The sequence below is a fragment of the Myiozetetes cayanensis genome, unplaced genomic scaffold, assembly GCF_022539395.1.
Source record: "Myiozetetes cayanensis isolate MyiCay16 unplaced genomic scaffold, myiCay2020 scf20-37, whole genome shotgun sequence".
NCBI classification, from domain to species: domain Eukaryota; kingdom Metazoa; phylum Chordata; class Aves; order Passeriformes; family Tyrannidae; genus Myiozetetes; species Myiozetetes cayanensis.
Genome location: NW_026087412.1, coordinates 8,954,642 through 8,976,055, shown reverse-complemented (window position 1 = coordinate 8,976,055; position 21,414 = coordinate 8,954,642). Strand labels below are relative to the sequence as shown.

The window sequence follows — 21,414 nt, the reverse complement described above, 5'->3', positions numbered from 1 at the left end:
GAAATGGCAGCAAAAATTCTTTTACTAAGGGGTATGCTTTATTTTTAAAACTTATAAGGAGTTCTTTGTAGGGCCCTTCCACTGCAGAGCCGCTCAAGGCCGTGCCAACTTCCCACCCTCGCGGGTGAAGATGAGCCACACAAAATGGCTGCTCTGCCTGAGGGCGCTGCGGAGACCCTGCCCCGACACACCCTCCTGCAACACCTTGGGGAGGTTTTTATCCTTCCTCCCCAACTCTGTGCTCTGCCCTTGTTGCCTGCTGGGCTGTGTGGCGCAGGGGGCCGTGGGCTGCCAGCCACGGCCTGCAAAAAAATGTGTTTTTCCAGCGCTCCTGGCTGTTGTGGGAGGCTGCGGAGCAAGGGTGAGGCGGTTCCAGAGGGGCAATGTGGAAACTGGGGAGCATTTGGATGCAGGGCTGTTCAATGCACGTGTCCTGCAGCAGTTCTTCAATAAAACCACTCGCTTGCTCTGATCACCACAAATGCAGCACCCAAGAGGGCCACGTACCCCTGTCCAAGCCTGACCTCAGTGCAGCCCGCGGGGCACAGCTCTGAAAATGAAACAGTCTGACAGACATCTGCTGACAGCTCCCAGAAATTGCATCGTTCCTGACTGGTGAACAACACACACATGTACTAATATCCATCAGAATGACTTTAAAATTCAGAGGATATCTGTTTCAATTTCACCCCACCTCTATACCAGGCCCACAAATGATGTGCTGTCCCCAGTCCCACTATAAAACACACATTGTTTTATAGTGACAGACCAAGAATTCACTGGTGGAGGGGAATGCTTGTGTTTACTCTTAGACAAATACAGATATTGCCTACCGCTGTAATAAAGAAAACTTCCTCAAAATACAGAAAAAACAATCTGTGAGAGCAGGGGAAAAAAGTTTTACCCTGTTTAAAAATGAAACAGCAAAAATTTTTAAGACAAATGTCTGTACAGTTTCAATACATGCTATTTTTCTCTCTTTTGTACTGCTTTGCAGTCCTTTGTACACTCTTTTTCTCTGCCTTGCAGACAGAAGTGGAAATCCCTTTCTGGTGCAGAATGTGAGACCTCATTTCAGTAATTAAAAACTAAAATGCTTAAAGACAAAGTGTCATCATATGAAGATACATTTAAACAGTGTGACTTTGTGGAACTCTGAAGTGAAACAAAAACACACAGAAAGAAAGTCTAATTGGCATCTCTGATTTTCAAATTTATGAGGCTTCTTTAATGCAGAACACAGCTTTTTAATTCTGCTGGGTGGAGCTCAATAAAATCAGATGTGTGATGACATATTCTTAGCTGTCCTGTGAAATTTTTTGATTTGAAAAGCAAGGGAAGCAGGTGAACTCTTTAGTCTATTTAACAGACTATTCACTGTATACCACAGTGAAATAGTTCATCCTGTAGTGTATACTTTAAAAGAGACCAGCGTTCTGATAATTCTTGGTTTTCTTTTTATGCATAAAAAGAAATAAAGGAAAATCAGCTGAAGCAATCAGTTAACAGGTCGTGATGTTTCCCAGACCATGGTGCAGATTTCAAATCAGAGATTAGTCTTTGTAAATGTGTCCTTTGCTTTGCTCCTTGCTGTCATTTCCTCCTTTGAAAAGGAAAGGAGGGCAGCTGAAGGCAGCTGTGCTCTTCATATCCAGGAAGTCCATACTATTTCCAGCTGAATACCTGCTTGCTAGGAAGAATTACCTAAAGTTTATATGGAAACAATTTCCAGATTATAAAATCAAGCCTTCCTCAATTAGGTAATGCCACAATTTACATTGCACAATCACATTTTAGCTCAGGCAGCCACAGTCACAGCAGAGCAGATGCACTGTGATTTGGTCTGTAATTACATTATCAAATCCTATTTTTGTCCTGAGACCCTGCCTCACTCAGTGCCCAGGATGAACCTCCTCGGGATATGTCCATGTTACGTAGAAATTGTGGCTGTTTGTAGCATCTCTCCTTCAATGCTTCTGATACTATGAAATTTCATAAAATTCTGCCAGGAGCTGTTATTCTCCAGCCAGCCCAGGAAATGAAAATATAGCTTGAAGCCATCATATGCTGTCTCCAGCTCTTCTGGGTTTATTTTTAGAATAGCTGAGAAGTCGGCATGTATTGATATGAAGGAGACAATATGTACAGGAAAGCACCAGTTTATAGCTTGCCAGCATTCCCCCTCATTTGCTTCTCAGGCTTCTCTCAGCTCATTTCTTAAAATGCTCACTATAAAAAGAGTTTTGGGTCAAACTGTAAATGTTCAATCTGTCTGTGCTGTTAAAGAAAGCAAAACATACCACTCCAGAACACACTCTCTCTTCCTTCCCAATTCTCCTGTCCCACTTCCTTTTTTATTTCTTTCCTGGTGAGATAACAGACCCAAGAGCTGAGGGAGCTGCTCAGGCGGCATCCTCTTTGTTGCACATTTAATGTGTTACTGCTGTGGATGTGTGTGACTTCAGAACAGTGTAGGATTCACATCACTGGGGGCATGGAAATCTACTGTGCTGAAAGACGTGATTGTAAAAATGGATAATGCATGTGTTAGCCTGACAGCAAAACCTCAGACCTCTCTATGACACAGATCAGATCAAAACCCAACTTCAAAATCATTTGTAGTGCAAAATTCATGCATTTTAAAATACATTAGCGTGTTTGGAGCCAGTAAATATTAATAGTACAGGTGAGATCACCCACAGTGACTGCCTATGCCTGTGAAAAATGCCTATAAACCAGCATCCACTGCCATCATGAAACACTTTCTTTGGGAGATCTGCCAGCTCCTGATACTGCTGGCTTTCCAGATGGGAAGCAAAACTTGAAGCCAGCTATATTGGATGACCTTGAGCTGAAAATGGGGAAGTTGCTTCCACAGATAGCTGTGTTGGGATAGTTATTTCTGCCATGTAGGTGATCCTGAATGGCAGGTTTTTAATGTGTAGGGAATAGAGGATATTAAACAGGAAGCACTATTAGGTTGCTTTAGGCAATTACTGAAAACATTTTACCTGTTAAACCTTTTTTATCTGTAAATATATCATAAATATAACAGAATATTTGCTTAATGTCTGTGTGGTTATTACATTACTAAACTAATACTATGAATAAGCCAAATTCACTTCCACATTGACTTTGCAAGATTAAAATTGTCTTTGGACACTCACTACACACTATTAGATGACTCCCTCTTGTCCAGAGTGCTCATAATACCTACACCATCCAAATTCTCCATAGATCTATTCACATTTTTTACACTATTACCTTTGCTTACGTGAAATCCAAGACCTTTCATGTAGATAAGTTTGTTGTAATTTAACTTTGCCCTGGCAGTAAACTCATCCTAGCAGTCCCACAGCCTCATTAGCTGTCCAGAGCATATCATTAATCCCTACTTTGTTTTATTTTTCTTGCTTCAAATCGACCTTACTTTCTTTTTATGTGCTTTTTTAACCTTTTTTCTTCTCCCAGTTTGCAAAAAAAACCCCTCATTCCTTTGGTGGTGATAACATTAAATAAACCAACTTAGAAATCTCATGTTTTAATTTAAATGAGTGCAATAAGTCCAGTAGACACAAAGTGGGAACATGAAACAGTCTCTCATTACTGGCTGAACTCAGGAAGTAATAGAGTACTGCAAAGCCTGTGCACATGGAGTGTTCCATTCTCAAGTGAGAAAAAGCAGCAATGATTGCTTTTTTTCTATGAATTAAGGTAATTTCAAATTTTAATTATTTCTTCAGCCAGCTACTTTGTTTCTAGCATCTCACTAATGTAACATTAGCTGTGATTTCTCACTGGCCTAAAGCCACATGTGGCACCATCTGAGCATCACCCTGGGTAAGGGTGGGAGGGAGGAGAGGCTCAGAGAGGTAAATAACAGTGGTAACTTGCTGGTTACATATTGTTAAGCAGGTGTTCTGATTTGTGCTTTCTTAGGTACTTTTGATTCTTTCTCTGCTCCTTTTTTCTTTCTACTGTATATTAACAATTTTCTCTCATCTAAGGTTAAGCATGGAATTCTCTTAGGACTGTTTACTTATTTGTAAAGCATCTGGTGCTTTTCTCTGAGTTAGGCACCTTGCTGTTACTGTAGTGCAGATAAATAACACCAAGAAAACCAGATTTTTGTTCATGAATAGAGTTGTTGTCAGTGTTTTCTGATAAGAACTGTCTTTTCATGGAAAGGAGTAATAAATCTCTTCTCCTTCACAGTTCCAGAATCTTAACAATACAGTATCACTTACTGTGATTTCCTTCATTTTTTCCCCCTGATTGTATCTTGCTCTAGGAACATAGGATGCACTTCAGGATGCTGTGGAGAAGGAGGCAGTTGTGTGATGCTATATATTATCCAATAAATATACATGTCAGGTTGGCAGCTTCCTGAGATAAGGTGAGACACCCAGGGTAAACACCAAGCCCAGCTGTGTGAGGGATACCGTGGCTGTGCCATGGATACAGCCTGGTGTGGCACGTGCTCTTCTGCAAGACAGGATTAAATTGTGGCTGGGACAGTGTGTCCCACTGACCTTTCCCATCCCAAACACATTGCAATGGTGCCTCGCCTGCAAATATCGGGATTCCTCGAGGAAATAACCAGGAATCTGTAAGGTGGGAAATGGCACAACATGGTATGGTTTTGTAATGAAAGTTGTCAGATGGTCAAAGGTTGAGGCTTCTCAGATTAGGGACAGCATTTCTAGGGGACTGCCATGGATCTGGGAGCCCCAAGGATGTCAGTGTGCCCACTGAGAACTCCTGGAAGGCCCAGCTCTGGTGAGGGTTTCCCAGCTCTTCACATGGAAGCCTGGAAGCCTCAAGAATGTGAGTTCTTGGACAGAACTGCACAGTTCTGCACTGTGCACTTCAAGCTAAAAATACAGAGATCATCTCTCAAAGAGGAAGGAAAAATGCCTTTGTTCAGTTTGATCTCTCTCTGCAGACCCACCCCCTTTGCCCTGTTTGACAGCAACAAACCAACCCCAGAGGAAAACATGACATTACATTTTCAGCTGTAAAAATGGTGCAATGAAGTGCTCAGAAAGGAAAAGCATTTTTTGTAGTGGTGTATAATGATAAGCATATAATTAGAGAAGTATTTAATTAATTGTAGACTTACGAGTTGGTAGCTGAGATGTTTGTGTCTTAAAAAAGAAAAAATGTAAAAGGAATTTTCATCATCATCTCTATTGAACAGATAGGAAAATAATTCTTTAATAGAGAATTTCTTTAAATAGCATTTTCTACATTGAATGAGACATTGTGGTTGTCACAAAATGCTGTTAATAGAAAAGGGAGAATCTTTAATCTTCCATTGTAGCCATTTCCAGTCCAGTAATTTAGCACTGTATTTCCAAATGTAACCTTTAATCCCAACCTGTTTTTCATGTCCCAGTTTTTAGCTACCTGTGCTCTGGTTTGCATGAGTGGATGGTACAATCAACTGTCTCCCCTCTTTTACATGCAGTCTTCTGTACACTACTGCACAGAGGTTAAGATGCTTGTGAATTTAAATCTGGCTTCTCTATTATATGTTTTTAGACAAATTACTTGGTCAGTTTTTGCCATGTGGAGAAATATTCCCCTCCACAGCGGGGCATTTTCAGGAAAGCTCCTCTTGCAGTTGACAGTCAAACTTCATATAAATAGCAGAGGAAATAGCCAAGCCCAAGAGAGTTTAGCAATGTCAGTGAAAATGAAAAACAGACATCTTTAGACACTGTTCTGAATTTCTGAGAAACATGCCTTAAATACGGCCCTCCAGGGACTGAGATTTTCGAGTCCTGCCGTCTTCAATTCTTTGAAACAGCTGAATTACAACATTACTTTACAAGTTGGGCTCCAGCACTTCTATCCACTGTTCCTCCAGCAGAGAGCACTTTGAACAAGAGAAGTTGGACACACTTACTCCAATAGTTCAGGTTAATCATAGGACTTCTGGTTTGTAACCTGACCTGCCAAGCAGGCTGGGCAGCAATCTGTTACCTTCACTGCCAGCTCTGTGACTTCCAGCCCGAGCAGCCCCAGGTGCTGAGCTAAATAACAAGGTGATAAACACACATCAGAATGACTCAAACAACGTGCTCTATATTCATTAAATGCTGCCTGTGATTTCACAGGTTTATAATTAGAAGCTGTAAGTGACTAAGCTGAGTGAAGGGGACAAAATGGAGTCAAACGTAGAAGAGGGGCATCAGGTGGGGATCAGTCTCTTCTCCCACAGAACAAGCAGCAAGACAAGAGGAAATGGCCTCAAGTTGCACGAGGGGAGGTTTGGATCGGATGGTAGGAAAAATTTCTTGACTGAAAGGCTGATCAGGCATTGGAACAGGCTGCCCAGGAAAGTGGTGGAGTCACCGTCCCTGGAAATGTTCAAAAAACACGTAGATGTGGCACCTGGGGACATGGTGCAGTGCTGAGTCAACAGTTGGGCTCCATAATCTGAGGGGTATTTTCCAACCTTAATGATTCTCTGATTCTGTAAACTCATTGTGTTCTTGTATTCCAAGAATACTTTCACCACTGCAGATTCCCCACAGCTTTGGCAAAGCCTTAAACTCCTGCAGTCCCCAAAGGCAGCCCCCACTGGAGTCCCTCAAATCTGCATCTTGACAACACATCACCATCTCTGTCTGTAGCAAATCTCTTTATTTCTACACATCTTTCTACTTCAGTCCCCCAAATTTCCCCATCACTACTGGCTGCTCTTGGCTGGTGCTCAGTGTAATCGTTGGTGACACCACCAAGGAGATGATCTTCTTACCCCTGTACTGAGACCTTCAGACACAACATAATCATGTCAACTTGTGACTTAGAATGACACCTGATTCTTAGGCCACCTCCTAGACTGGCACTATCAAAGTCTTCAGAAACTCCAACAATTACAAGCGTTTTACTCCTGGGACAGGAATATATTAAAACAGAACTAAAAATAACCAAGTGCCTGCAAACTCTCTTGGAAGTGAGGGAAGGAAACCAACAGAACCACTCTTATATTCCTTTTTTAACTTCAAGCGCTTTAGTGCAATAACAAAACGAGAATCTCAGACCTCCTCTGACAGTCATGCTGGAGGGAATACAGATCTATTTGTAGCTTTGAAAGTCATTCAGCAAAGGCAGAAAAGCTCTCTAGACACACTGGACTGCTCTGCTCATCATGAAATCAATGAGAAAGATACTTGATGCTTATGGAGCTGTTATTAATAGTTCTTACTCTCAGCTATTAATTATTTCTCTGTCTTGTTGGCCATCTCTTTTTCTTTTGCTGACCATTAGGGTGAGTGTTTAGTGATCTTTTTTTTAGTGATCTTCTTCCAATCTTTTACTGTCAACTTTGCTATTTTCCTATCCATGTCTCTGGATGGTACCTAGGTCTTACAGTGGGGAATTTGTTTTTCTTCCTTGGCTGAGAAGAAGATAGAAGAATTTAGCTGTTAAGGAATAATTTCTATGGATGCAAAACAATTGTTCCGTGTCTGGTATCGAATGTTTCGAGTCCTGCCTCCCATGATCTTCCACAGCCTTTGAGACCTGCCAAGGCCCAGCTGAATGGGAGGCCTGCTCTCTGTTTGCATGCCCTGCTCCCCCTCAGTCCAGATGGTGCTCAGCAGAGGTGACTCATGCTGTCACCTCACTGGGGGATTATATGGGAATGACAGCGCTCGGAGCATTCTCCTGGTAACTGGACCACGGAAACACGGAATGGGCTGAGTCACTGCCAGCTACTGCGGACTCTTCCGACCCACTTATTTTCCTGTCATTTTGTGACATGTTTAGAAGATCTTTTGCTGAGGCTGTTTATTTATTATGAGCTTTTTTTTTTTTTTAGGTTTTGATGATATAGCTCGAAATACCAACGGAGAAGAGAATAATACATACTTATGTGGTATCTCCAGGCATACAGAGGGTGTTTTGCAATAAGCCATCGAGAAAGAGCACAGCAGAATTGCAGGCAGCGTGTCAGGAATACATGAAGGCACGCTGAGAATTCATCCCTACTTCAACACTATTGCAATTGCTCCAGGAATGGGTTTGGGCTCTTAACAAGAGAAATGTTTTATCATGCTCATAACTCATGTGTTTAAGATTCCTGGGCAGACATTTAAAGCCCAGCTCTGGAGGGAAAACTGCCATATTTTAACTGCCTTTTGCTGCACCGATGTTTTTTCTACAGTGTGAAAAATGATTTCACAGGGACTGGAAAGAGTGTATTATTTGTTCCAGAGAACAGAGCCCAGCAAAGGTTGTTTGTATATTGCAAATACTATGCAAATGTCTCCAGCAGCTTTGCAGGTGCCATTCCAGTCCCTTTCCCACGTTGGATCTGTAGAGAAAAGCTGTTGCATTCTGCCCAGATCAACAGCCTCACTGTGCTGCCTTCCTTTGAGAAAGCCCCAGGTACACAGGGAGGGTAACAGTGCTTTTCAGTTAGCTGGACAATAGTCTGTGTGACTTCTCCAGCCTGTCCTGCACTGACAGATTTGACTTATAGGAAAGAACATGGTGCAAAATCGGGCTCAGTGGGGCTCTCCAGCTTCTTTGTCAGTTAGGGGACCCAAAGGAGTTTTGTTTCCTCTATTCCACAGGTTGCTGCTCCCCTTAAGATTTCCAAAAGCCCTTTTTACTTCCTAAAGAGGTCTGACAGTTATACAAATAATGCTCTCAGTCAAACCCCTCTGAGTATCCAGCTTTCAAAAGAGAAATCCACCGGGGTTTTTTCAGAAGCAGCATTAACTTCTCCTGGGACTCCTGTAACTGCTCCTGTCCAGCCAGAGCTGAGGGGGAAAAGAGAGGAAGGTTCCCAGTACCAGTACAGATTGAATGGTCTTCCAAGAGCTTTCCTTCCCAGGAGCTCCTCTTCTTCCCTTTTCTTTGAGGCCAACAAGGTGACTCTTGCCCAGGACAGCGACTGGAGCCCCACATTCAGTGTTATTTGCTAGCAGGCTTGGGATGTGGTTTATAGTTACAAGCAACTATAATTCCTGCTTTCATTAAGTCAGATGGATGAAGCCTTGACATGGTCCCATATCTGGTGGGTTTTGTTTTTTTTTACTTTTCCACTAATTGGCACCATGGAGTGGATGAAACACAAAGGCTGTTTGACACAGATGGGAAGAAAGATGTCCCATGTGCTTAAGGGGATTGGTACAGATGGCAGGTTTAGTTTTTGTCCGTCATCAAGATTCAGTAGTCTCCAGAACTGGGGCTCTGGAGAGGTCATCTGGCTTATGACTTTTGGAATTCAGATATTGTCACAGAGCTGTTGCAGCCCCTAAGTGCTTTGGCCACATATTTACTTCTCTCCTATGACTTACAAGGCAGGAACAAAGTTCAGATCTCAGGAAAAAAATGCTGAGAATAGAGGTGGAGAGTACCAGCTGCATGCTCTGCAATCCAATTATTAAAAATACAGCCAAAATAATGGGGAGGAAGTGCAACTACAGTTGCAATACAGGGCCACTACCTTTGCCACAAATTGGGCACAGGGACTGTAGGGACTACTGAACATTAATGATCTTGCTCACTTGGAACATACTGCCAGTGATATTTTAAATTCCTGAAAATCCTCGGGGAAGAGCAGTGCCATTAGCTTTTGGGAGTTCCTTAAGGAAGGCAGGGAGCCAAACTGATACAGTAAAATATTTTAATTAGTATCTTTCAGAGCTTCCCAGAATGAAGCCAAATCTACTCAATGAGGGAAAAAAAATATCCTCTCTCTGTGCCTCATGGAGAACTCACTGTTCTCTTGACTAGTTGAGAGTCTGGCCCTTAGATATCATTTGAATACAGCAGTTTAATATTAAACATTTCTTGCCAAGAAACATCATCTTTGCTAATCATGGTCATTTTACTTAAACATATTAACATGACACCCAAACTGCAAGAACACTGAATAGGTAAGGAGCTCTGAGCCTTGCTCATGTCCCAGCACATTTTGAGTATTGATTCTCTTGAGAGGATAGCGTTTAATATTGTTAATTGATAAAAGTAATTTCAGAACCATTTAGCATGATGGATCTCAAGAGTAAAACAGGCTTTGCTTGTGATGAGCATGAATAATATGGGGAGCCTAAGTAAGAATAGTAATCAGTAAAATCATCTCTGCCTAAACACATCCAGCAGTGAACCAGGCACTAGCCCTGAGGCCAACATGATCTTCCCAATAAAACTGAGTCTTCCAAGACAAATGAGGAGTGGGAGAGCAGCTCCTCAGTGGAGGTGCCAGGGTACAGAAACAAGAAAGAGGTCAGCAATAAGGATTATTATGAGAGATACTCTACTGTCATATTTTGGGATGAGAGGGGTAAAAAGGCTGCAGGAACAAGCTATCAGTGGCATAAGGAAAGTGGCAGAACAGGCAAGACAGAGTTAACCAAAGCAGCAATTAATAAAAGGAACATGTTTTACTAACATGAGCAAAGCAGCTGAAGAACAGCTCCCTGCAGAGACCTGCGTTCTGTGCAGAGCCAACAGGGAGAATGAAAGCTCTCAGGTTGTGATTAAGATCTTATTTGTGCCAGAAACACCTGCTTTTTCCACTCCTCACTTAATTCAATAATTTGGCTGCATTACCCTTTGGGTGCTTACTCTCACGCACTCCAATCCCTCAGCTCTCCTCTCTCCAAACACCACAGTGACAGCCCCTGTTCTGATGGCACTTCAGCTGCCTTCAGGTACTCAGGCAACAGGCAAATCCACCCTCCAGGCACAGGACTGGGAAAGAGGAACTCTGGGGTCCGTGGGCAAAGACAGTGTTGATGACATCCAAGTTGAGAATCTACAACTCATCCCAAAGGCTGGTTTTCATGTTCTGGGTGTGATTTCCAAATGGAATCCCCTCATGCAGCCCTTGGAGCCAACAGCTGAGCCTTGGCTGCCAGTCTGGATGAGACACTGAAATGAAACATTTGCCAGGAAGGTAACGCTGCAGGTTGCAACCTTCCAGGGGGATCATTCAGTATGGCAGCTCTCAGGAGAGGTATCAGTTTCAATTAGAACTGAAGGTGCAGTTTCTGCTCATGTTACAATTTATTGTTGTTTTAAGCTGTCTTCTGTGTCTTACCATTAATGGCCTTTCTGCACACGTGAAGGATTTGAAGCATTCAGCATCAGCCATGGAGGACACTCACCCACAGCACAAGACCTCAAAAGAGATAAATGCCAAATTATGCTTTTTCTGTTTCTGCAGGATGGATGACATCCAGCTGTGCAAGGACATTATGAACCTTAAGAAAGAGCTGCAGAGCTTGGTAGCAATCCCAGGTAATGGCTGTCTCCATCAGTATTAGGATAATATTTGTGTTCCTGCCACCAACCCCTCCCGTGCATCAGCCACCTCTGCCCCAACAGAATCTCCTCCCACCAAGCTTGAATTTCATATCTCTTTCCTCTAATCCTTTCTCTTTCTTCCCATTTTCCTGCCCAGCTTTATCTCCTGGCCTCTACATTTCTTTCCATGCTGTATTTCACTGCTCCCCTGGCAGCAACCCTGCAAGTATCACTCAAACAAGGTGCATGTTCCTTAGTTCTTGCACTGTCTTGGGAACCAAGGGGCACAGGGATTGTTAGAAAAGGCAGTGCTGAAATATCAGAGATAAAAAGGGGAAGGGAGAGGGATTTATAACCACTACTGTGAATGTGATTGATTTTTTTCTTTGTCACACCTGTAGTTAAATTACTTGTGAAACAAGAAACAGCCCGCTCTGAAACCACATGTTCTTAGCTATGGAAGAACTTTTGCCCTGCTTTGCACCCAACAGAAGTGGATCCATAATAGTGCTTACTTTTTCTTTCTTTATACTTCTTAGTTTCTTACAGGACATATTTTAAATTCTTGGTAACACTGTTGGTTCATAATTGGTTTAAATGGAAAGGATTATTATAACCCTAGAAAATATCTGTGAATGATGCCCTTGCTTCACCTCTTCAAACCTGCAAGCTTTCCTGCCCCTACTTTTAACTCACAGTTAGGGTTGACCAGTTTTCATTCTTTTGCTGTTCTTGTTGCTCGGGGTTTTTTTCAATCTTTTAGAAACTATTTCCCACGATTTCACAAAGCCTGAAGCAGAGATCCACAAAGAGCAGGTTCTCCTGAGCGCTTTGCAAACCTCAGCAAACCCAAGAATCAAGTATGTGCAGTTCCAGCAGCAGCATCTTTAGGCAGAATCTCAAGAATAGCTTGGTCTTAACAAAGACAAAGCAGCTGCTGGCACTGACACAGCACCAAGTGCTGACACAGCATGTGCCTAACCTAGAAAAACACCTCTCAGAAATGGGTTAATTCACAGGATCTCTCTCATCATTTTCCTCTTCGAGTCCAGGGTGTGTACAGAGATCTGCTCTTTGTTTCCAGCAGACAGTTCAGCAGTTTCAGTAGGCATGGAATCAGTGTGTCAGTACACAGAATATGTAGCACTTTGCCACAGCTCAGATTCCATGTATCTGGCATAATGGGAGAGCACATCTCAGTCTAGGAAAAGGACAGATTTAAAGGAAGTAGAAAGTAGCTTTTACTCAAATGTGAGAAGGAGAACCCTTACTCCATAAGAGGCAAAGCAAGAAAAAGCAGTGATTTCTAAGCATTCTTTTTTTTCAGATACAAATTCAGTATTAATCACAGCGATTCTCCATAGGCAAGAATGTAGAGGCCTTTAAATCTTCATAGCAGTCAATAACCACCTTCCTTTATTATTTCTAAAAGATAAACCACAGAAAAGATATCCCAGGCAGTGCAACCTCAGGTTACATTACAAATTATTTCCTCTGCTACTGGCAGGAGTACAACTCTGAGATTGAGACTTACTGAATTCCATTGTCTTAAAAACATATTCAGGTTGCTTTTATCTTGCTTATTAAGGAATCAATTTATTGCAGAAATTCCTAGCAGTAAGCTTCCTGAAGCCCTTGATCCAGAATTAAGCTGTACTAAACAATTGTTTTCAAGTGTCTGATTAATTTAGTTGTTTTAAAGTATCTTATAGGTTAAATCAGCAGACATAACATACTCGGATGCATCAGACTGCAGGCAGCTCTCCCTTCTCCCCACAGCTCTTCCTGTACTGAATTGTGAAGTTTTCTAAACACAGTTCTGCTGCTCAAAACCAAAATTCTTCATTTAATGCAAAGTGTCTTCACAGCTCATCAAAATTTTCAGCTTAAGCAAATCTGTGAGCTCGGATTTGCCTCTGGCTTTCTCATCTCTTTTCCATTTACCAGGTTTGAAGATTTCTGCCTTAAATGCATTTGGCTTCATAACCTTAAAGAACAGCTCTGTAATCCCCAACATTCACAACTCTCAGTTTGTGACAGCCACATCTTTCATGTCACAAATGTTGTTTATAGACAACCTGGCCATTACAGACTGGCCAGTTAACAAGGACATATATTAATTCCTCAGGTTTTTGAAGCACAGGGAATATAAACCTTCATTTATTTCCCACATTTTACAGTTGCTACTATTTGTGTGGATTTGCAGCTCTCCTGCCTTACCAGAGTAGAAAAAACATGTTGTAGTCAACAGCCAAAAGCTGTCTTGAAATGCAGAGAAATAATTCCTTTTGGGGTGATCTCATTTCCCCTGAGGTCAAAGAGAGTTTGTACCGTGGATTTTAACAAAGTGTCCTGGACTGTTCTCTTGCCAAAGCTCTTAAAAAAATTGAAAGCAATGCCTTGCAGGGTAATTTAAAATTACAAGTGGGCTTGGCAAGCCCCAGGGGGTCTTCAGACCATTAAACTGATCAGGCTCAACAGCAGCAAGTGGAAGAGAGCAAAGAGGCAGCCACCAGGCTTGCTGGGGTTTGGCCACTCCCGTCTGAAGAACCATTGGCTTCAATCAGCAATTCATTCTTGGGCAGCTGCAGTGCCCAAAGTAACAGTTTCTTTTCTCTCTTTTTGGCCAGAAAAAGAAAAAACAAAGATGGAGAAACAAAGAGAGGATGAACTGATTCAGAAGATTCATCGACTGGTACAGAAAAGAGATTTCCTTGTAGACGATGCAGAGGTGGAGAGATTACGGTAAGAACCAAGAGGGAGATTCCACAAGCCTAATACTGCACTGGATGGAGTGACAAAATTGATGTGAACATCAGTGGGAGAGAATTGGTCCTTCAAAACAACTTACCGAGTGAAAATCCTCCTGCTGGTTCCATAGGAAAACCATTAAAATTAGATTACACTGCTTGTGACTTACACTGGGGTTTGGTCTCCTATTTTTGTACCAGAAAGTATCTGGGCATTTAGCATTTAAAAGAAAAGGATTTTGCTGCTACCAGAGAATCCTCCACCTGAAGTCCACCTTTTTTTTTTAAAATTATTATTCATATGGTCGGGTTTGATTACTACAATTTCCACCCTGTCATGGGGGGGGGAGGCACTCACTAGCACAGCTGTACCAAACCTAAACCACTGAACGTGAGCAACAGAAGGGTCTCATCTCAGTAACTTAGCTCAGAGGTGCTGAGAAACTTGCAGCCTTCCTCAAAAGTTCATTTCTAGCTTTTGCTGGAAATCCCAACACCCAAACCCACTGTTTTGTTTAAGATCCAAACACTCTACCAAGTCAGTTTTGCTATTACTCCCCTCTCTTTCAACAGTGAAAACTCCATCCATTTATCCAAAATGACAGTATCTCCTCCAGTACATTCAAATTCTAAGCAAGGAGAGGATAAAAGGAAGCTTTCCAGAGTCCTGCAGCTGCTCAAAGAGAGCTGGCCAAAGGCAGCAGCTGACAGTCTGAGCTGGAAATGCAGCCGGGAGCTCTCCCTGCGAGCTCCACGGGCACATCCCAGCGGCTCAGCAGCAGCCTGGGAACAACACCTAAGGCTGGGCTCCTGCAGGTGAGATCCATCAGTGTCCACTCACACCTGCAGCAGGACCTGAGCCTTTTCTGTAACTCCCGACAAGAAAATCCTGCTTTTCTTCTAAACCAGGATTTTCAATCAGCACCCTGTTAATGTTCCAGTAACAGCCAGGGAACTAACACAGAAACGGTGTCAGTACCTACAATCAAGGCTAACAACACAGCCTGTGTGTTTTGGGGCTAATGCTGTCAGCTTCAAAGGGAAACACACTTGGGTTTGATAACCACGAACAGCAGAAGACCATGAGATCCAGTGTTTATCTAAGCAGGCCTTTTAACAAACAGCACAAGCACAGCAAGAGGTATCCTCTGCTCCACTTGGACACGTGAAGCACTTGGGAGGCCAACTTAAAAACAGGTGATCCACTGCAGCTTCAATCTGCTGAGCAGGGAATACAGTGAATTCAGTGCTATCAGAGACAAGTGAAGAACCTTGGGGAAAAGTCCCTCTCAATTCTATGAGAAGTTTGTTACTGTTTCCATTTAGGCAAATATTTTGCTTTTTAATATGTGGAAAAATTAGGTGTTTCTAAAAAGAACAAAGAAGTTAATTGTTTACTAGTGACCTGCTCCTAGCTATTCTAGCTTTTACTGTCCCATTTACAGAGAAAAAGTTTATTTCTGCAACATTTATTTCTTTCCACTAGGGAGAAGGAAGAAGACAGAGAGATGGCTGAGTTCCTTCGCACCAAGTTAAAACCCATAGACAAAGCAACACAGTCTCCTACCAGTGAGTTCCTAAACACTAAGAAAAAAGCAAGAACAAACCAAAAAACCTCCAAAGACAAATAGATCATTTTCAAAAAGAAGCATTTTCAAAGGCCATGCTGGGCCAGCCTCTGGCCAAAGCCAGGTTAAGCTACCCAGTCATCCATGGCCACTTGCAAATTGTTTTGTATGTTTTAAATATGCAAAGTATATTTGTGTACACATTGCCATAACCTGCTTTTGTAAGCAACTGAATTTTTGTTAATCATTTTCCCATCTGGTTCTGCAAAAATAACTGATAGAAACCTCTTCAGAGCCACGCTAGGATATCTGCAGCAAAGTTTGCCTGGTTTACTGCAGGCAAAATGGAAACTAGAGAAAAGACTGCAAACCTCCACAGCTGACCCCAATTTCTTACACATTACCAAGAGAAACAGGCTTTTCAGTCATCTCAACCCAAGTCACTTGTAAACAGAATGGTAAACACAATAGTTTCTGAGAAAATAAGTGGATTACATGATCCCTTGGAAGCTTTTAACTGCAGCTTCCAAACAGAGCAGTCACAGCATGAGCAGGGAGATGGTAAAGTGAGAGTGGTGCCCTTCTTGGAAAGTGACTTTGGTCCACCAGCTGAGGGGTTTGTATCGAACACACAGACAAAGGTCTTGCTCTAGAGTTTCCAGAGGGACTGGAATGACGGTGAAGTTCAAGTACATGGTTGGAAAGAGACATTTTAAGATGCACCACTCATTATTTGTACCCCCTTAGTCACAGGGAGATGGCCAATCTCCCTTGTTAGTTTACTTTATTGTCGTTGCTTTTAAATGCAGTTTTAGAGATAATGAGTTTCTTTTCACCCTGAAAAATGAGACCCTACCTTTATCTTGTTCTCCTAAATACAACATCCAAGTTGATGAGAGAATAAATTCTAGCAATATTTTTGTTCTTCAGCTCCTTAGTTGTTGGGAGTTAAACACAGTAAGAGGACTTGGTGAAAGGACCTGTTATCTGACCCTATGGCTGTGAAAAGGGACACCTGGCTTGAAGAAGATGCAAGTTTACCTTCCCACTGAGATGTTTGGATTCTTCAGCCCCTCTTAACACCCTTCCCTGGAGCAGTTTCAAACCACATACCAGCTTGGTTACCACCAAAGTGCATTGTTATAGGAAGAGCTGAAAAATTCAGGGAGGGTGGAGAGAGGGCAGGAAGGGCTTGCATCCCTCAAGGCAGGAGCAGGGAGAAATGTTTGACCAACTCTTGGTTCTGATGGTGTCCTGTTCTGAACCTTGCAGGCAGCCCAGCAGAAAAGAAGGCAGAACCTCCTCCAAGCAAGCCCACCATTGCCAAAGCAGGCTTGGCAATTATTAAAGATTGCTGTGGGGCCACACAATGCAACATCATGTAGCTCTGGGCTTTCTACCACGTCTGTCCCTTCAATGTTTTCACTGAATGGAACTGTCTGGTGAGGGGAAACAACAGCATCCTGCTGATGGAGTCACGAGCACTGGTACAACAGTAACGGATTGTACAAGGGCAGGTTCATGTTGCATGGATCACTCACGCATGCCTAAACCAAGAAATCTACATAGTGGCTGTCCAGGGACCAGAAGAGATCAGTAGTAGAGTCAAAACCACCCCAGTGAAACAAGTGAATGAAAAAAGGGTGTATTTTATCCACTGAGGTATAAACCAGCAATTTCAATAGGCTAAGAATATAAGAATTCCTTGTACTTTTTCCCCCTGTGACAAACTGCACTCAAAATTTGCTGAACTGTCCTGGTCTGGTTACTTTTCACAACCAAAGCCACAAGTACCAATGCTGTGTATAGCACAACTGATACATGAAGCAACTTTAAGATAACTGATGTTGCATACAAAATACTTACAAACTTGTGTGATGTTCAACTACTTTGCTGTGGAGTTTCACTTCAAATTCTTCCTAAAGAATGAGATCAGCGACAAGGATGCTGCAAGTAGTTACAGATTTTTATATCCCATGTGATTTCTGAATTAGTCAAGTCAAATTACTATTGCTTGCACCAGAGGAAATCAATCTCTGGCAAAGCTTTAGCAAGCACAGCTACAGTAATCTGCAAATAGATGACACAGCCCTAAGTTGTGTCACTTCTGTTTTAGGTCTCTGCCTCACAGGGGGTCAGAGAAATGTTCACCCAGACAGCTTTGTCCACTTTTAAAAGCTACACGCAGTAGGAGATTACACATCACTGGGAGAAGAGTAGAAGACAAACAAAATGTAACTAATATTTAAACAATGCTTTAAGACAAGTATTAATTGTATATTTTGTGACCATAAGAAATGTAAGCTATCAAGCATAGGAAGACACAAGCCACCCAAGACAAATTAAACACAAGAACAAATATGCATTTGCATAAGTAAATATTTGTGGCAGAAAAAAACCACATTCTATACAAAATGGGTTTAAAATTAAGGGAAATACAGAAAGACTTACCTGTGTTTCACTATTAAATGTGTTTCTGGTCTCTGATGCAGACTAAAGCTTGTGGAATCTAATATCTTTATATTAGCTGTCAGTAGCTGGTTTGTCTGTGTGATGGTATTCCATATAAATGTACTGTGATAGGTGTAAATAGTAAAATAAACGTACATGGATCTAGTGTGAAAATCTCAGGCTTAGAAATAACAAACAGATAGCAAAAAGTTCCTAGAATAAAGTTTCACAAGAGGAACTTCCATTTTGTGAAGCCAGCTAAGTGAAGTGTGTGCTCATATACAGAGGAACCACAGTATAGGAAAGGAGAAAAAATTAACAGCAGTTACCCCAGAAGGATAAACAGTTATTTTTTTAGAGAGAAAAAAATACCTTATTAAGGTTCAAGGCAATAGACACCATCTAAAGTAACTCAGTTCTTGTACAAAGAAAACCTGATCCCTAGCACAGACTGATTGGATGAAAAAACATTTGTATTTCCAGAATAACTTGTTTCAGTATTGCAGACTCACTTGAGACAAGGAACCTCTATCACCAAGTTCCTTAAGGTTTAAGGATCAAAGAGGAAAAAAACACGAGAAGGTTTCCACTAAGACATGAAGCACTTTAATTACTTTGACCAAAGATGGAGAAAAAGAGGACACAAAACATGTCCAAAGGCTGAATAGTCAGATACAGTTACTGCATCCTTGTTGATACACGTGGCATCACAGTCAGCTCTGCAGCTGTTCACATCTGCAGCACCCCTGTGCATTGACAGGTTTGGGGGAAACTGCCTGGAGGGGACAAGATACACTGAGGGGAGAGAAACACCCACTGGCTTCTGAAAAATTCAACAGCCTCTTGGATTTGCTGGTGCCCAGTTAAGACATCAGGAGTCATCAGTAACTTGAGGCAAGAGGCAGATATTCAGTGCCATTAATGAAGGCAAATGGAAGTCAGGGAAAAAGTGAAGCACCAGACTTGAAGCCTTAGAGGACCAGCTGGTAAGTCAAGGGGCCAGAAGGACTTTGCACGTGGTTTTTGAGGCACAAGGTGAATTCTGCACATCAGTGTTTTAACCAGGCTGTGCTGATGGTTGGGCTGATCCCTCCATCCTGCACAGAATCCACAGTCTCCTGGGAAGAAAAGTGAGATGGGTACAATGCAGATTTCCATGAAAATATTTCATTAACAGGAAACAGACATTCCTGGGATGCAACACATGAGGAGGCTACAGAGCCCTGTCCTGTTAAAGCAAAGAAACGTGGCAAGTGTGAATGTGCAACAATGCTCCAGTTCAGCACTGGGAGCCAGCGCCCCAAAGGGACTTGAACTGCACCAGTGCTAATGAGAGGAGCTTCATTTTCAGAAGTTCTACCTTGGCTCAGCTGAAAGGTTTTCTTTGTGTGAGTTTTGGTTTTTAATTAACAAATGCTTCATTTCTGTTGTTACTTGGGTGGGTTTGAACAGCTTACCTGCAGTGCACCAGTGGTTCCTTTAGAAGTGGGTCAGTGATGCTGATAAAGTCCTGGGTTTTTCAGACTGAGGTCAGATTCTCAACTGTGTTCACCACTGGCTTCCAGTGCTGTCCATCCAGAACACAGCAGAGCCCTCATGGCTGATGTCCAAAATAATGGTTGCAAATAAACAAATTAAACTTGGGAAGCAATTAAGTGTCAAAATCTTGCTTTGTGTTTTTAAAAAATCAGATTAAATCACTGAATATCCCCAAAACAATCAGAGGCTTTATAACTTGCATGATCCTGTGAAAATGACACATTATAGACCCCCCATTTATACAAAGAGAAGTGTCTTACAGGTGACTCTCTGGAGTAACCAGCACCATTCCAGAGCTGATTTTCAGGTACCAGTTACTCTCTGCAAAGATGGGCACGGATGGACTGCAGCACCCAAAATCTCTTCTGGAAATCCTGGCTGTTCATCACTTCAGAAAGAAGGCAAGGCATTGGAAAAAGAAGAAAATGTGAGGTGGATTTGAGACTCTGGTAAACATGATTTATGTTCAGGAAAGGATCTTGGTCTACTGAGACACGAGTGCTGAAGTGCTGTTTGTACAGATCACTGGTTCTACCAGCCCGTGGTTCTCTCATCCCTTCCCCCCTAGGCCTACTGAATCTCTTCCAAGTTAAACATATTCCCAAATAAACTAAGCTGCTGTGTTATACTAAGCATTTGTTTCTTGCTGTTATTAAAGGAAATAAGTGGCTGTGGAGTGGAGTGGGATGCACTTCCTGAGCTGCTACACTTTTCAAAAAGAACAGGATTACTATTCTGCAAGAGAGGAACACTTACCTAAGTTAGTAATGCTGCTAAATAAAGGATTTTCTCACTGAAAAAGAAATCAAAACCCACCAAAAAAATCCAATCTCAGAAAACACATGCAACACTGTCAGTGGTAATCAGCCAAGAGGAAAAAACAAAATCTTTCTTAGATAGGTACCCTAGATGTGAGGCAGCTAAGCATTAGACAGGACTAGTCAAACATATCTAAAAGAGGCCTTAAAACTGATCTCTCCTAGTGAAGCCTTTTTTACTCTATGAAAAACTCTCAGAAATAACACCCTGAAGTGGCATTTCAGAAGTTTCTTATAAATTGAGAATGCCATTTTGATCAATCTGCTCTCTACAGCCTATGTATAACACTTGAACTATGATTTTTTCCTAATTTTATCCATCTATGTAATACTAAACATATTCTATACAAGAAGGAATGCTACATTAAAAGTAATGTATGCTGGGAAGATACTATAATAGAAACAGAAGTTAAACCACAGCTCACCATGCAACTCATCTGCCCTGTCATGTTATGGCAGGCAAAACAAGCCACATTCATTTTAGAAAAATAATAAAGTTATTTCCATCATGACTTCTGTGACTTCTTACTAACTTAGATGGCTTAAAATCAAGTGAGAAGGAAAGAAGTGGGAATGCTTGCAGCACAACACAAAGCAGCATTTCAGGTCAAACTCACCTTGTAAAGGTGATCACATATCAGGTGCTACGAGGGATTTTCCTCATTCACAGACTTAAAAACATTTCACAGCTACTGAAAAAATGAAGTTACAGTGATGATTATAAGGTTGGTGGTGTTGCTATGGAAAGTTCTTATAAATTGTCTGTTCCTCCTTTTAAAGAGGGATATTCGTTATTTTCAAGAGGGATATTCATCACACTACTCACAGAGAGTTTCCTGCTAATTAAGTTTTTTAGGTAGTTACTTTAAAATTGAACCTGCAGCAAACCTGACACTTACTGTGGTAGACTGTTCCACTTTAGTTGCCCTTTTTTATTTTGTTAGATTCTGAAGTTCAGGACACTCTAGTGAAAGAATTTTGCCAGATTTGTAGTTCCTGGATAATCACCATCTTGAG

At 41.8% G+C, this 21,414-nt stretch overlaps 1 protein-coding gene across 1 annotated transcript in view; it reads left to right on the top strand.

Annotated features, from left to right (window-relative positions):
* BMERB1 (bMERB domain containing 1) overlaps positions 1-20,211 on the top strand; it is a 49,039-nt gene extending 28,828 nt beyond the window's left edge. The window contains exons 3-6 of the mRNA XM_050317057.1: positions 11,192-11,265; positions 13,902-14,016; positions 15,508-15,590; positions 16,862-20,211. Of these exons, the coding sequence (XP_050173014.1) occupies positions 11,192-11,265; positions 13,902-14,016; positions 15,508-15,590; positions 16,862-16,974 (385 nt within the window). The 3' untranslated portion in view covers positions 16,975-20,211. The remainder of the gene's footprint in view (positions 1-11,191; positions 11,266-13,901; positions 14,017-15,507; positions 15,591-16,861) is intronic.
* Positions 20,212-21,414: the final 1,203 nt, after the last annotated feature.